General features: G+C 45.7%; 1 protein-coding gene across 4 annotated transcripts in view; it reads left to right on the forward strand.

Annotated features, from left to right (window-relative positions):
* cfap54 (cilia and flagella associated 54) overlaps positions 1 to 17,605 on the forward strand; it is an 859,633-nt gene that overhangs the window by 762,344 nt on the left and 79,684 nt on the right. For all 4 annotated transcript variants that reach the window (XM_086009903.1, XM_086009902.1, XM_086009901.1 and 1 more), the window contains 2 exons: positions 11,269 to 11,437; positions 14,346 to 14,447. In XM_086009903.1, the coding sequence (XP_085866029.1) occupies positions 11,269 to 11,437; positions 14,346 to 14,447 (271 nt within the window). The remainder of the gene's footprint in view (positions 1 to 11,268; positions 11,438 to 14,345; positions 14,448 to 17,605) is intronic.

The raw sequence follows: 17,605 nt of genomic DNA on the forward strand, positions 1-17,605 counted from the left end.
TCTAGAGTCAGAAAATATGTGATGAGGGGTTGGCCACAGCATCCGGAAGGGACTGATTTCATACCTTACAGTGTCCGGAAGACAGAGCTGGGTGTGCAGGATGGTTGCGTGTTGTGGGGAGCACGAGTGATTAATCCACAGCCAGCACAACAGTCTATCCTAGGGCAACTACATCAGTGTCATCCTGGAGTTTCACGTATGAAAGCCTTGGCAAGGAGTTACTTGTGGTGGCCAAAGCTAGATGAGGAGATAGAAAATCTAGCCAAGACATGCAGCACTTGTCAAGTACACAGGAAGGCACCAGCAGCGGCTCCTCTCCACCCCTGGGAGTGGCCGGATAAACCATGGAGAAGATTACATGTAGTTTATGCGGGTCCATTCATGGGAAAGATGTTCCTCATAATCATTGATGCCCATTACAAATGGATGGATGTTTATCCTGTAAATTCTGCTTCATCTACTGTTACTATAGACTGCCTGCGTAGGAGTTTTAGTAATCAAGGGCTACCGGAGATCGTAGTAAGTGACAATGCCACGTGTTTTGTGAGTACAGAAACAAAAGAGTTCATGAGAAACAATGGCATAGTGCACGTTGTAGTGTATGTACCTTTAAGAGAGAACTACTTTTACAGCTCCTGTACACTGTAGTACCGACAGTGACCACACCTGTATATAAGCCTTGAGCATGCCTCTGTACCCCCAGTCTTGAGACTACCCTACTCCAGTAAATACCTGTTGATTGTTAAGTTACAGCATCCGTGTGGTTATTGAAAAACATCATACTCTCAGAATCACGGATCTAACAGTGGCGACGAGTGTCGATTCGAATCTACCTGCAATTCTGCATTTCCCTTCGAGGATTCGCTCCGGGAGGGCGGTGTAAGAAAGTCGAGGCCAGAAACATGGGCGTCGACCACGAGCAACCGCCCAGTCGTCCGGCAGAGAGTGAACATCGCAGGGGAGGCTGTGGAGAGCCAGGCTTGGTTCCCCAGCCACGACGATCAGCAATAGACTGACGACAGGTACAGCGCAGACCCTTCCCGGACAGTGGCGGCTGGAGCCGACCGACGGCGGAGAGAAAGCCGAGCAGCGTCGACGGGGTAAGACAGAGGGTGAAGCACACAGGGCGCAGCCGGGGGTTGAAAACCGAGTGGCGTCGAGGAAAAACAAAACGGAGAGGGAGAGGGTAAAGCAACAGCCGGGTTCAGGACCGAGCGGCGGAAATGGGAAAGGCGCACAAAAAAAAAAAAAAAAGAACACGCAGAGCACAGCCAGAGCTCAAGGGCTGAACAGTGTCTGCGGGGAGAAGAAGGGAGAGCGTGGGAGACACCATTGAGCCGCGGAGAAGAAGGGAGAGCGCGGGAGACGCCATTGAGCCGCGGAGAAGAAGGAAGAGCGCGGGAGACGCCATTTTTAGAAGCCGCAGCGGAGAAGAAGGGCGAGCGCGGGAAGGAAGGGAAGCGCAGGAGACGCCATTTTTGACAGTTAAATCACACCCAGGGATGCAGAAGAGTGGCAGTATCTCTACGTTCGACAATGAAGTCGAAGATTGGGCGACATATGTGGAACGTATTGAGGTGTACTGCAGGGCGAATGAAGTGCCAGATGCTAGGAAAGCACTGGTTTTGTTAAATTCCATGGGTGCAAAAACTTATGGGTTACTGCGAAACCTAATAACCCCAGAGAAGCCTGTGAACAAGAATTTCGAAAGCATAGTAGAAATCCTACAGGACCACTTAAACCCCACACCGCTGCTGATAGCAGAACGATTTAAGTTCCATAAAAGGAACCAACACAAAGACGAAAGCAATGCTGAGTACCTAACGGAACTGCGCAAGCTATCGAAACACTGCCAGTTTGGAGCGGGACTAGCAGATACGTTAAGGGACAAGTTTGTGTGTGGGCTACAAAGTGAAGGAACCCAGAAACGGCTTCTATCAGAAAAGGATCTTATGCTGGACAAGGCTTTCAGTATGGCAGTATCACACGAAGCAGCCGCAAGGGGCGCTGCAGAGATACAACAGAGACCGCAAGAATATGGCACCAATGAAATGTCCTATGGAACAGGGAAGTGCTATCGCTGCGGCAGAACAACACATGACGAGAAGGATTGTTGGTTCAAGGACCAAGTGTGCAGACAGTGTGGAAAAGCAGGACACATAGCAAGAGTCTGCAGGTCTGGGAAGAAAACCAACAGTAAGAAATCTCCACAGGAGAAGTGCAAAAAGGTACACAAGGTGATGGACAGTAGTTCAGACGAACAGAAAAGTGACACAGACTCCGGAAGCAAGGAGCTGGGTTGTCTGAAACTACATAAGGTAACCAAAATGGAGGATCACCAGACTATCTGGGTTACACTCAAGATAGACGGAGTCCAAGTGAAAATGGAATTGGACACAGGATCAGCCCTAACAGTCATAAACCAAAGGGACTACAAGCGGCGATTTTCACAAATACCCTTGAAAGCTACAGAGATTGTCTTCAAGACGTACATGGGGCAAAAAGTCTACCCCAAAGGAAAAATAAGGGTGAAAGTGATATATAAAGGCCAGGGAATACCTAAAATGGATATATATGTATTGCCAGATGGAGGACCACCACTGCTAGGATGTGAATGGATCCGAAAGATACAATTAGATTGGCATTCCATACAGGCACTGAAGGTTGAGGCCAAAAAGGATGATGACGTCACACCTGGACAACTGTCAAAAATGCTAACTGACGCATAAGAAGTGTTCCAGGAGGGACTTGGAACACTAAAAGGCATAACAGCAATGATTAAAATAGAGGAAAATGCAAGCCCAAAGTTTCTTAAGGCCAGACCAGTGCCTTATGCGATCAGACCAGCTGTCGAAGCAGAGCTGGAAGGGTTGGAACATTCAGGAGTACTGTCCAAAGTAGACTGGAGTGAGTGGGCTACACCCATCGTTCCTGTAATGAAGAGGTCGTTGAGTAATACGCCTGGGGAACCAAAGAAGGTCCGCATCTGTGGGGATTTTAAGGTGACAGTGAACCCAGTCCTTCAAACGGTACAATATCCGCTTCCATGAATTGAGGATATTTTCGACTCGCTATCTGGAGGTAAACGCGTCACCAAAATTGATCTAGCCCAGGCGTACTTGCAAATGGAGGTAGAAGAAGCCTCGAAACAATACCTTACGATTAACACTCATAAAGGTCTCTATCAATACAACCGGCTGGTGTTCGGGGTAGCATCGGCTCCGGCTATTTGGCAAAGGGCAATGGATCAAGTCCTGCAAGGGATTCCAGGGACCCAGTGTTATTTGGACGACATCCTGGTCACGGGCGAAAATGACAGTGATCACCTCGCCAACTTGGAGAAGGTGCTCACCAGATTAAAGGAATATGGGCTACGAGCTAATCGCCACAAGTGTGAGTTTTTCCAGAAGCAGATCTCGTATTGTGGCCACGTCATCGATGAAGAGGGGTTACATAAGTCCCCTGAAAAGATTGAGGCAGTAGTCAAGGCTCCAGCACTGGAAATGTGTCACAACGGAGGTCGCTCCTCGGGCTGGTAAACTACTACCATAAGTTCTTACCAAATTTGTCCACGGTATTACACCCACTGAACACCCTACTGCAAACAGGGGTACCATGGAAGTGGAATGACGAACGTAGATGAGCTTTCCAGAAGTGTAAAGCATTGATCACATCTAAAGGGGTGTTGGCCCATTTCAACCAAGCACTACCAATTCGTTTGGCATGTGATGCATCACCCTATGGTATTGGAGCGGTGCTGTCGCACAAATTCCCAGACGGGTTGGAGAGGCCAGTAGCCTTTGCGTCTCGGTCACTAACCTCAGCCGAGCGCAACTACGCCCAGATTGACAGGGAGGCCCTCAGCCTAGTATGGGGAGTAAAAAAATTCAACCACTATCTGCATGGGCAGAAGTTCACCTTGCTGACTGACCACCAACCACTTGTCTCCATCTTTAATCCTAAGAAGGGCGTTCCAGTGATGACTGCGCAACGGTTACAAAGATGGTCCCTGTTTCTAGGGGCGAATCAATATGAAATAGAATATAAAGGCACGAAACAGCATGGAAACGCTGATGGGCTATCGTGCCTGCCACTGCCTACTGTGGAGGAAGCACCAGCAGTGGACCCTATCGAGATATTTTATTCGTCAATAATTGAACGATTGCCAGTAACGAATGCGGATATAGAGAAGGAGATCCGCAATGATCCGACGCTGTCTCGGGTATATGGTTTGACGGTGAGGGGATGGCCAACACATGGCGACTCACTGTTGCCAGCATTCTCATCCAGAAGAGAACAGCTGTCAGTATGCCAGGGGACAGTGATGTGTGGATCCAGAGTGGTGATTCCACCCAAGTTAAGGGAGGGGGTGCTAAATGAGCTACATGAAGGTCATCTGTGGGGAGTGAAAATGAAAAGCCTTGCTAGGGCTTATGTGTGGTGGCCGGGAATCGATCAACAAATCGAGGACCTAACCAAGAGCTGCTCAGGATGCCAGAAGGTCCAAAATGCACCACCACATGCCCCTCTACACCCATGGGAGTGGCCCTCCTCTCCATGGCAATGGGTGCATATTGATTTTGCTGGTCCATTCATGGACTCAATGTTCTTAATAGCAGTGGATGCTCATTCGAAGTGGCCTGAGGTGATAAAAATGTCCTCAACCACTACAGAGAAAACGATTGCAGTCCTACGGACCATATTTGCCAGAAACGGCTTGCCAGAGCAGATTTGCTCTGATAATGGACCACAGTTTGTGTCCGAAGAGTTTTGAAAATTTATGAGAAGGAACGGGGTAAGGCATTACACATCCGCCCCGTATCATCCAGCCACAAATGGATTGGCTGAGAGGTTCGTACAAACCTTTAAGAAGGCGATAAAGGCCATGTGCGACGATGAAATTCCACTACAGCAGAAGGTGGACAATTTCTTATTAGCCTATCGAAACGCGACACATGCAGTTACCAACCAGACCCCGGCCATGATGTTCTTTAACCGAAGGTTGAGATCTCGTCTGGACTTGCTTAGACCAAATGTGCGAAGAAATGTTGAGGATAAACAATTCCAGCACATCAATGAGAAGCCGACAAGGAGCTTCAATGTAGGACAACCAGTCTTGGCCTGTGACTACCGAACAGAGAAATGGCAACCCGGAATGATATGCACACGGCAGGGGCCATTAATGTACACAGTGGATATCGGGGAGAACATTGTGAGACGCCACGTTGATCAGATCTTAGCGTCACAGGAATGAGTCAACCCCATGTCTTGCGTACCTGGGAATGAACCTGACACACCGGTAGCATCTACCTCCGAACCAGTAGCAGTGGAACCCGATGAACTAATCAATGAAAAGGGGTCAGAATCACCTCCGCACCAAGAACAAGAACCTCAGGAAAGGCGCTATCCCGAAAGGATCAGGAAGCCGCCCCAAAGACTGAACCTATAAATGGACTATTGTTGTTTAATGTACATGTTAAAGTGTTAATTGTTATTTGAATATTATGGGTACTACTAATCTAAAAGGGGAGGAATTGTAGTGTATGTACCTTTAAGAGAGAACTACTTTTACAGCTCCTGTATACTGTAGTACTGGCAGTGACCACACCTGTATATAAGCCTTGAGCATGCCTCTGTACCCCAGTCTTGAGACTACCCTACTCCAGTAAATACCTGTTGATTGTTAAGTTACAGCATCCGTGTGGTTATTGAAAAACATCATACTCTCAGAATCACGGATCTAATACACGTAACCTCAGCTCCATATCATCCGTCTTCAAATGGACTTGCGGAGAGAGCCGTACAAACATTTAAGGAGATGATGAAAAAAAGTGCGGAAGGGAGTTTGGCAGCCAAGGTGTCACGAGTTCTGTTCAGCTACAGAATAACACCTCAATCTACCACAGGACTCTCTCCTGCTGAGCTGTTGTTAGGACGTCGACTACGCTCCACTCTTGACCTGGTTCACCCAGACCTAAAAAGGAAGGTGGAAAACCGACAAATCAAACAAAAGGAGAACCATGACAGAAGGACAAAGAGCCGCAGTTTTGGAGAAGGAGATGCGGTCCTTACCAGGAATTTCAGTTATGGTTCAAAATGGATTCTTGGCGTCATAGACTCAATGAACGGTCCAGTATCATATACAGTCATGGTGGGAACTGGTCAGGTAGTACGCAGACATGTAGATCAGATACTGACCAGACAAGGGGAAATCGAAATGGATGTTCCAGAGGAGATGTCGGAGGACAAGTTGGCCCCCAGTTATCCAAATGCATCGGTGGTACCATCACCACGAACAGAGCCAGTTCCACCTGGACCCCTTCATCAAGAGGAAACCATCGTAGCAAAGTCAGATACTCTGAGTACTGCTCAGGAGCAGCAGGTGGCTCTACCACAACCAAGCAGGGACTTGACTGTAAGACATTCACCAAGGACTCACAAGCCACCAGAGAGATTGATAACGACCTGCTAGATTCGTTCAGTATGGTCTACCGTTAATGGAGTTTCCTTATGGGACTTTTTAAGAATGTTGTTAAGAAATTAATGTTCAACTTAAGAGGGGAGGGATATAGTAATCTGGGATGTAATGTTTAAGTTATCCAGCCAAATATTAAGGGTTCACATTCACCAGTATTTAAGGTAATGGGTCATGTATTCAACGTCCTGGTACACCAGTTAATACATTAATGTGGCATTGCATTATGGGTATGACTCAGAGGTTGATCCTCCATCTTGTGATTGTGCAATAAGAATTGTGCCTGGCCTCCAGCTTTTAAGAGAGATGTTTCTCTGCTACACCGTGTAAATAAACAGTTGGGTTTGTTCCTAATATCGCGCTTCTCTCAGTTTCGGACCTTACCACTCGGATATCACAGAATGAAAGACCCCAGGGGTGCACCATTGATATTATGCGAACCTGGGATCACGTGGGTTGGTGTTCCATTCACTTCCTGACTCTTAGCCAATCAGGAAACAGAGGAGATTGCTATTGTAAATATATGTCAATAGAAGACAGAAGTCCTCTACTGGCATATATTTACAATCTACATAGCATTTGATAGCCACTCTTAATTCGAAATGTTGGTTGAAGGGACTTAAAAAGGTAGGTATATGTATTTTAATTATACCAGATATACATTTGATCAAACATCTTTCATAATTATGTGTAAATAATAATACTGCATTTGCTATCTTCACTGCTCTCCTCCCTCAGCCTCTGCACCGAGCGGCTTCTCATCCTCGGTGATTTCAACTTCCATCTCAATTCATCATGCTCTCTCTTCTCTGAGTTCACTAGCCTCCTATCCTCCCTTAATCTCTCCCTCCATGTGAAGTCCCCAACCCATATTCACGGCCACCTCCTCGACCTTGCCATCTCTCGTGGCCTCGCTACTCCCATTATGTCAATCGCAGATAAGGCCATCTCTGACCACTTCCTTGTATCGCTCTCCACCCACATCCCCCTTACACCCCCACCCCTCACCACCAACCCTACTTCCTTCTGTATCCGCCCCTGGAAAAAACTCTCTCCCATCTCTCTTACAACTGCACTTATGAAATCCCAAATATCCAGCCTTTAGCCCTCCATTCACCATTAAATTTCTGCAGCTACCGATCTGCTCAATCACACCCTCACCGCCACCTTTGATGCCCTAGTCCCTATTAAAACAGTTACTCTCTCTCATCCTGGCCGCTCCCCCTCATCTCCGCTCCCTTAAGTCTAAGGGACGCAGACTTGAACGGATATGGCGAACAACTGGTTTAACTATTCACCTCCAGATCTGGCTGGACCACATAAAGCACTATCGAGCCCTGCTCTCATCTGCCAAAATTGCTCGCTATTCCAGAATCATTCTGGAATGCAAAGATAAGCCCCGGCTCCTATTCTCTACTGCTAACCATCTTCTTAAACCCCTCTCCCCTGTCTTCTCCACCCTGACCTCTGACAACAAGTGTGAGGAGCTCATGGACTTCTTTGTCTCTAAGATTGAGACCATCCATTCAGCTGCCTCTGCTACTTCCTTTCCTTCCTCTAGCCCACTGTGCGAAACTTCCTCTAAGGTTCCCCCCTGCCCTAGCCCTGAACTCACATCTTTCTCCAGTTTCTCTCCAATCTCCCCTTATGACCTCTCTGCGCTCATCTTGTCCATGAGGCCCACTTCTTGCTCCCTCGACCCTATTTCCACCAAACTGCTGACCACCCAACTTCCTTTTCTGGCTCCCATGTTAGCTGACATTGTTAATGGTTCTCTCTCCTCAGGTACTGTTCCCCTCTCCCTCAGATTTTCTGTCATCACCCCTCTCCTCAAAAAACCAACCCTTGATTCCTCTGTCCTTGTAAACTACTGCCCCATCTCCAACCTCCCTTTCCTCTCCAAAGTCCTTGAATGTGTTGTCACCTCCCAAATCCGTGCCCATCTTTCCCACAATTCCATGTTTGAATCCCTCCAATCATGTTTCCGCCCTTGCCACAGTACCAAAACGGCTCTCATCAAAATCACAAATGACACCCTTTGTGACTGTGACAAAGGTAAACTATCCCTCCTCATCCTTCTTGACTTGTCTGTAGCCTTTAACACGGTTGCCCACTCCATCCTTCTCCAACGCCGCTCCACCGTCGTCCAGCTGGGTGGGACTGCACTCGCCTGGTTCCATTCTTATCTATCTAATCGTAGCCAGAGAATCACCTGCAACGGCTTCTCTTCCCGCTCCCAAGTCGTTACGTCTGGTGTCCCCCAAGGATCTATCCTTGGCCCCCTCCTATTTCTCATCTACATATTGCCCCTTGGCGACATCATCCGAAAACACAGCTTCAGTTTCCACATGTACGCTGACGACACCCAGCTCTACCTCACTACCACTTCTCTCAACCCTTCCACGGTCTCTAAATTTTCAGATGGCTTGTCCAACATCCAGTTCTGGATGAACAGAAATTGTCTCCAATTACATATTGGGAAGACCGAAGCCATTGTTTTCGGTTCCCACCACAAACTCCGTTCCCTAGCCACTGACTCCATCCCTCTCCCTAACATCTGTCTGAGACTGAAGCACACTGTTCGCAACCTTGGTGTCATATTTGACCCTGAAATGAGCTTCCGACCACATATCCGCAACATAATTAAGACCGCCTATTTCCACCCCCGTAACATCACCCGTCTCCGCCCTTGCCTCAGCTCATCCGCTGCTGAAACCCTCATCCATGCCTTTGTTACCTCTAGACTTGACTATTCCAACGCTCTCCTGGCTGGCCTCCCACATTCTACCCTAGGTAAACTTGAGGTGATCCAAAACTCGGCTGCCCGTGTCCTAACTCGCACCAAGTCCTGTTCACCCATCACCCCTGTGCTCGTTGACCTATATTGGCTCCCGGTTAAGCAATGCCTCGATTTCAAAATTCTCATCCTTGTATTCAAATCCCTCCATGGCCTTGCACCTTCCTATCTCTGTAATCTCCTTCAGCCCCGCAACCCCCCGAGATATCTGCGCTCCTCTAACTCTGGCCTCTTGCGCATCCCTGATTATAATCGCTCAACCATTGGTGGCCGTGCCTTCTGTTGCCTAGGTCCTAAGCTCTGGAATTCCCTGCCTAAACCTGTCCGCCTCGCTACCTCTCTCTCCTCCTTTAAGACGCTCCTTAAAACCTCCCTCTTTGACAAAGCTTTTGGTCACCTGCCCTAATTTCTCCTTATGTGGCTCGGTGTCAAATTTTTTTGTCGTTTATACTCCTGTGAAGCACCTTGGGATGTTTTACTACGTTGAAGGCGCTATATAAATACAAGTTGTTGTTGTTGTTGTTAGATATACATTTCTTATCGACTCAGTATTAGATTAGATGCTCTATTATTTGAATTGTGCCCATAAAGAAGCAAACCCCAGTACAAAATGTTTCTGTAAATCAGTAGGTTTTTTTTATTGTAATGTGTTGAGAAATAATCGGCACACAAAAACTTTGCCCTTAAACCAATATATACAATCTGTAGAGTGCCTATTGCTGGTGCTTACCGTGCTTAATTTCTGGGTTCAAAAACTCATCGGGAAAGATTACATGAAAAGAGCTTTGTGTCTGGCCAGTACATTTTTAATCAGAAAATGCTGGAAACACTCAATGGGTCAGTCAGCAGCCACCAACTCATACCATTTTCTCATCCCCCTCCCCTTGCGCTGTGCAACAGGCACCTGCGCCAGTTTGCACCAGCCGCAAACATTTTCAGGGTAATTAATGCGCACTCGGTGGGCAGTTAGCCCAACTTTTCGTCAGCACGTTGATTTCAATGTGTAGGTGAAACGTGCAACGAAGACAATGCGGAGTCGGAACTTGACAGTTCGCAAGTTTGGGATTTAGCACATGTGCAAGGGCAGTCATTTTCAAAGGAGGTGTACCGACCACGAATTCAGGGCCAAAGTTAAAGAAATATGAAAAGCATGGTGGACACTTCCGTTTTCCCCGATGCCAGTGCACGCATCCCATGATGATGTGTGGTGCAGGTACATTGTCCTTTTAAATTAACTTTCCTTCAAGACTAGCAGAGCAACTTGTGGCAGGCAATGTGAGTTCATAGAGTGGTTGTGAGTTAAGATGATGCTTGAGTGTTTGCAGAAGTTCCCTTTGCATACGTGAGTTGCTCTGTCACCCAGGTGATGATAGAAAAATATGAAAGGTAAGGATGTGAGTGAAGCCTCCTATCATTAACACATGTGGACTGGGAACAGTGCTTGTTTGACTTGTGTTATCCACCTTTGTGAGGTCATTAAACCACATCCTTCACTGTGGGGTACTGGAGGTTGCTGCAGAAACCTCTCTCCATACAGTCTGAACCACCTTCTTGTGGTGATTCCTGCCTTCTGTGCCTCATGGTCGATCACATTTTACCCTTACTTCAGCCAGCAGCACCTCCACAAATGTATAAGAGAATCTCGGAACCTTTTCTATTGCTGGTGTCCCCTGAAACTGCTCATTCTTCCGACATGCATATGTGTGTTCTGTTGCTGAAAAAGTGATGTCTCCTCTTAAATAGGTGCTGCCTTTCCAAAGGCTGCTTCCCACTGCATTTCCCTCCTTCACAGCGGGTGTAAGCCAACGAGGAATGGTATTACCTACATTAATAATGAGGACCCTGGGAGGAACGTTGAGTGGGTTAGTGGCGTAGTCATGTGGACAGGTGGAAGTCCTGTCTCACCACTAACTTGCCAACAGGAGGAGAATTCAGCCATTGTTTTTAAAATGAAGAATAACTAACACAAAAAGGGTAATTTTTTTTTATCTTGTAGGTTGATGAGGCAGTCATATTTGGAACTTGTTTTGTTATACTTCCACCTTGTTGAGGAGGATGAGAAGGAAGCAGAAAATAATTTAAGAAATGACCAAAATGCAGATAACAAACTGTCAGTATCATTGAAATCAGGAATAATTTTAATTCCGAAACAGCCTAAAAAAAAGGTGAGAACACAGTAATTATCATTATGTTTGACAGTATAAACAAGAGGTTTGGATAAAATGCCTGTGGTGTAGCATTATTCCTATAAATGTGAATCTTAGGGATGTTAATGCAGGTGAGATGTCAACTGATCTAGGTCTTCACTCTCTTAAAGCAACACACACTTACTAATACAAAAGCAAAATACTGTGGATGCTGGAAATCTGAAATAAAAACAGAAAATGCTGGAAATACTCAGCAGGTCAGGCAGCATCTGTGGAGAGAGAAACAGAGTTAACGTTTCAGGTTGATGACCCTTCGTCAGAACTGGAAAAAGCTGGAGATGGAAGAGGTTTTTAAGCAAGTGTAGGGCAGGGAGAGGGCGGGGGGGAGGCAAGAACAAAAGGGAAGGTCTGTGATAGGGTGGAAGCTTCATCTAGAGCCATCTTTTGTTTCTTAACTTGTCCCATTACCATCTCCTTTTGCCTTGCACCATCATCCCTTTTGTCTCTTAATCTCTCCTGCCTTCCAGTCTATCACAGACCGTCCCTTTTGTTCTTTCCTCCCCTCCCCCCTTTCCCCGCCCCTGCCCTTGTTTAAAAACCTCTTCCATCTCCAGCTTTTTCCAGTTCTGACGAAGGGTCATTGACCTGAAACGTTAACTCTGTTTCTCGCTCCACAGATGCTGCCTGACCTGCTGAGTACTTGCCGCATTTTCTGTTTTTATTACACACTTACTAACCCTTCACACTACATTCTGGGTAAGAGCGCCTACAACTCCCCTTGCACAACCCCAAAACCTCTTCTTCGACTCGAACATCACAACACCCCCACATCGCTCACGTCTCCTGTCCCATCACAGTTGCCATACACTGCTTAACTGAAAGGCTTATCCTCACACACACAACCTAACACCCCATGAGCTTGCATTAACAGAAATGTTGGCTTTCAAATACTGACTTGTGATTTGTTATTTATGAACATTACATTAAGTGAGGAAATAGACCATTCAGTAGGTTCAGACTTCTTCACAAAGGTGTCCTTGCAAGGTTCTGCTGGACAAAAGTGCTTTGGTGTCATCTGGTAGGATGCATAGAAAAAGGCATGGCTGAAGTGCTGCCACTGTAGTCCATCAGTCGATGAAGAATCTGCCGCCTAATGCCCCATGCAGTGGCGAGGGAGGTTACAGCCTGGTTTGCGTTATATACGAGCTGCATGACCTGGTAATGGAACCCCTTCTTATTCACATGTGTCATCAGCTGCTCAGCCGGCACCTTCACGGCCATGTATGTGCCACCATGCTCCCTAGGGAGTCCCTGGCTCTATGCCTCTGCTACCTGGGAGTAATGCTGAAATGGAGGAATTTGGTTCCTCTGTGAAGAGTATCCGCCACCTGACAGGCCCCTGGCTAATGTTGTATAGATCCCCGTTGCAGCCTGGAAGGATCCAGAGTCGTAACAATTGAGGGTTGTTGTAACTTTAATTACCACAGACAGAACAGTTGCGGCAGTGGGGCTAGTTTGAAAATTTTCATGGTGAAGCTGGCAGAAATGCCCAATGGCATCCTTGGAGGCACAGCTGTCAGATAGACAGCTCCTTGTTAAGGTCCTCATAGGGCTGGTGCAGTATGTCTACACATTGGAGAGGGTCGTACCAGATGAGTTGCCGTCATCTGCCATGCTGCCTGATTTCCCTGCCCATGGCACACTGCTGTTGCAATCTCTCCTCCATTATGATGGCATAGAGTGGTAGGCCCATGAGGAATGCCATCCATTATCGGAAATTGATCTGAATGTGGGTTTGAGGGTCCAAGTCAGGGTCTTTTTTCTAGGATGAGACATAAGCACTACAGCAAAATAAAGTGCAGGGGTCAGTGATAAAAATGTGAAGGAGCAAATTTTAAAAAGTCTGTAGTCAGTAAGTGAAGTTGCTGTCCCCTTCATCTCACCAGCTCCTCATTTATATTTGTCTAAAGGGTTATGGAGAGCTGTTAGACCTTGTTTGGGGTGTAAACTTACACCGGTTGCAGGAGTGGTGTAAACCCAGGAAATTATGCAAATGAGCCCCAAGGGGCTTTAATGGGTGTACGGTTTGCACTGTTAAGAAGATCAAGGAAACCTGTGTTTAGTGCAGTAATGGCGTAAATGTATCTAAATGAGCTAAAACACAAATATCCCAGATCTTTTCAGTGCCATAACAGCCCTCGTGTGTTTTTTCCTGTGCTTATCAAAGCAAGAAATGTTTCTACTCTGAGGAGTAGAACAGTTTCCCATTTCTGGTGGGCACTCCCAGGTCAGGCACAAGGCAGAGTAAGCTCTGTCTGGCCATTCCAATAATCTGACTTTAAAAACTTTAAAATGCATCCCTTCTGTACCATGGTGACATTTCCACTTCCCTAAAAGAGAAGCAAAGTAATGCAGATACTTGAAAGCTGAAATAAAAGAAAATGCTGGAAACACTCAACAAGTCAGGCAGCATTTGTGGAGAGAGAAACAGAGTTAATGTTTCAGGTCATTAACCTTTCACGTTAACTCTGTTTCCACTTTCCTGTCTGTTTGACAATTCAGTGCCATTATTCCAAGTTAGGGTCCTGTCTCCATTGTTGCCCATGCCAAGAGGCACTGGACTGGCGCTCCCAAAGCTCATTTCATGTAAATCCTACAGCCAGCAAAGAGGAGACTTTCATTCCGTCAATATTGGCTAAATATGACAGTTCCCAGAGGTGAAAGAAGAGTGTGCTAACCCAATTCACTATCGAGATCCTTAAAATAATTTATGAACTTATTCATCACAATAACACTAGTAATTAAATTAGATTAGACCTGGTTTCTTACAGATTGAAAAATTAATTGTTCTATATTTGGAGACACATAGTTTGATAAACTTAAGCAAACAGTTGGTTAAATTTCAATTACTTTGTTTTTTAACAAGATTACTGGCCAAGGAAGACTGATAGAAATATTGCAACATGTTTTGAAGCCTCCTTCAAAATGTAAAATGCTGGCATGGGTTGCGATCAGAGCTGCAAATCAGGTTTGTGCTATTATTCAGACAAAGTCTTCCTAATAATCTTCTGCTTCTCTGCATAGCATATATGTAACAGACAATTATTGGATGTGATACGGAAGAAAGGGTAGCCTAATGAAGATGGAACTCCACAGACAGGGCTTGTAGCCGAGCAGGGATGGACATTTCTGGTCCAAGTGTAGAAAACATGGAAAACCTTTGGTAATGATCAGAGACTTCATGAAGGAAAGGAAACTGACTATGGGCACCTGTTATAGACAAGCAGGTTAGGAAAAAGGATCGGATCAAGAAGTTTGTAGTTAAATAAGCAAAGTATGTAGAGGAATAGATACATTTGTTACAGGTGACTTCAATTTACCACGGATAGACTGGGAAATCTATAAGGATGATTTTGCAATCTACCCCTAGCAAATTGAGGTAATCGAGCAGCATAAGCAGAGTGTAAAAGTTGAGTATTTGGTGAGCGTGGGGATTCGGTGTAGAGGGGAAGGAGGTGTTGCTTTTTGCATGTTACAAGTAAATATTTAATTTAATCTACCTACAACTTAAACTAGATCAAGTAATTAGTTAAAAAACTATAAACTATGTTGATTAGATACATAAACATTCATTAAATAAATAAAACAAGGTTAGATATGGATGGCAGTGCAGGAGGTGTGTCGCTACTGCAGCATGTGGGAGTTTGTGGAGAGCATCACAATCCCAGACAACCACATCTGCAGTAAGTGTCTGCATCTCAAGGAACTTCAGCTCAGAGTTGTTGAGCTGGAGTCCGAGGTGCAGACATTGCGGAGCATCAGGGAGGGGGAGAGTGACCTGGACACTTTGATCTAGGAGGCAGTCATACCCCTTAGGTGAGGTAGTAGTACAGGTCTGGTTAGTGGTCAGGGACAGGAGGGTGTGACTGCAACTCAGGTAGGTAAGGGGACCCCAGATACAGTGCTGGAGGAACCTTGGCCTTTGCCCTTATCCAACAGTTTTGAGGTTCTAGCTGCCTGTGTGGATGAGGGAAAAGTCTGCAGGGTGGATGGGCAAACTGACCACGGCACCGTGGTACAGGAGGCACTTCAAATGGGGGAACTGAAAAGGAATGTTGTAGTGCTAGGGAGCGGTATAGTCAGGGGGATAGATACCGTTCTCTGCAGCCACGGCCGGGAGTTCCGAAGGCTGTTTTGCCTGCCTCAGAGTGGTGTGGGAGGCAGGGGTTTTGCTTCACGGGGCACTGGCACCAGTACTGAGGAAAGAGGGAGCTGTTTGTGGGCCCATTAGAGGCAGAGACAGGAGAAATTATAATGGGCAATAAGGAAATGGCAGAGTCATTAAACAAATACTTTGTATCTGTCTTCACGGTAGTAGACACAAAAAACATTCCGGAAATAATGGGGAATCAAGGGTCTCGAGAGAATGAGAAATTTAAAGAAATCAGTATAAGTAAAGGCATAGTACTGGAGAAATTAATGGGACTAAGTGGCAACAAATCCCCTGGACCTGACGACCTGCATCCTAGGGTTTTAAAAGAGGGAGCTGAAGAGATAGTGGATGCACTGGTATTAATCTTCCAGAATTCCCTAGATTCTAGAACAGTCCCTAAATATTGGAAGGTAGCAAACATAACCCCACTACTTAAGAAACGAGGAAGAAATAAAACAGGGAACTATAGGCCAGTTAGCCTGACATCAGTAGCAGGCAAAATGCTCGAATCTATTATTAGGGACGTGGTAACAGGGCACTTAGAAAATCATAATATGATTAGGCAGAGTCAACATGATTTTATGAAAGGGAAATTGTGTTTGACAAATCTATTAGAGTTTTTTGAAGATGTATCTAGTAGGATGGATAAGGGGGAACCATTGGATGTAGTGTATTTGGATTTTCAGAAAGCATTCAATAAGGTGCCACACAAGAGGTTATTACAAAAAATGAGGACTCATGGGATTGGGGATAATATATTAGCATGGATTGAGGATTGGTTAATGGACAGAAAACAGAGTAGGAATAAATGGGACTTTTTCAGGTTGGCAGGCTGTAACTAGCGGGGTACCGCAAGGATCAGTGCTTGGGCCTCAGCTATTTACAATCTGCATTAATGACTTAGGTGAAGGGACTGAGTGTAACGTATCCAAGTTTGCTGATGATACAAAGTTAGGTGGGGAAGTAAGTTGTGAGGAGAACGCAAAGAGGCTGCAGAGAGATATAGACAGGTTGACTGAGTGGGCAAGAACATGGCAAATGGAATACAATGTGGGGAAGTGTGAAGTTATCCACTTTGGTAGGAAAAACAAAAAAGTAGAATATTTTTTGAATGGTGAGAGACTGGGAAATGTTTGCATTCAGAGGGACCTGGGTGTCCTTGTACATGAATCACAGAAAGTTAACATGCAGGTACAACAAGCAATTAGGAAAGCACATGATATGTTAGCTTTTGTTAGAAAGGGATTTGTGTATAAGAGTAAAGAAGTCTTACTACGATTATACAGGGCATTGGTGAGGCCACACCTGGAGTACTGTGTACAGTTCTGGTCTCATTACCTAAGGAAGAAGACACAAAAATCATTCCGGAAATAGTGGGGAACCAAGGGTCTAGTGAGAATGAGGAACTTAAAGCAATTAATATTAGTAAAGAAATAGTACTGGAGAACTGAATGGGACTAAAAGCCGACAAACCCCCTGGACCTAATGGCCTACATCCTAGGGTTTTAAAAGAGGTGGCTACAGAGATAGTGGATGCATTGGTTTTGATCTTCCAGAATTCCCTAGATTCTAGAACGGTCCCCGCGGATTGGAAGATAGCAAATGTAACCCCGCTATTCAAAATAAGAGGTGGCGAGAAAACAGGAAACCATAGACCAGTTAGCCTGACATCAATAGTAGGCAAAATGCTCGAATCTATTATTAGGAACGTGATAACCGGGCACTTAGAAAATCATAATATGATTGGGGAGAGTCAACCCGGATTTATGAAAGGGAAACTGTTTGACAAATCTGTTAGATTTTTTTGAGGTTGTAACTGGCAGGGTAGATAAAGGGGAACCAGTGGATGTGGTGTATTTTGATTTTCAAAAAGCATTCAATAAGGTGCCACACGAGAGATTATTACACAAATTAGGACTCATGGTAATATATTAGCATTGATTGAGGATTGGTTAACGGACAGAAAACAGAGA

The sequence above is a fragment of the Somniosus microcephalus genome, chromosome 17, assembly GCF_052327205.1.
Source record: "Somniosus microcephalus isolate GS21.2 chromosome 17, FLI_Smic_1.0, whole genome shotgun sequence".
NCBI classification, from domain to species: Eukaryota; Metazoa; Chordata; class Chondrichthyes; order Squaliformes; family Somniosidae; genus Somniosus; species Somniosus microcephalus.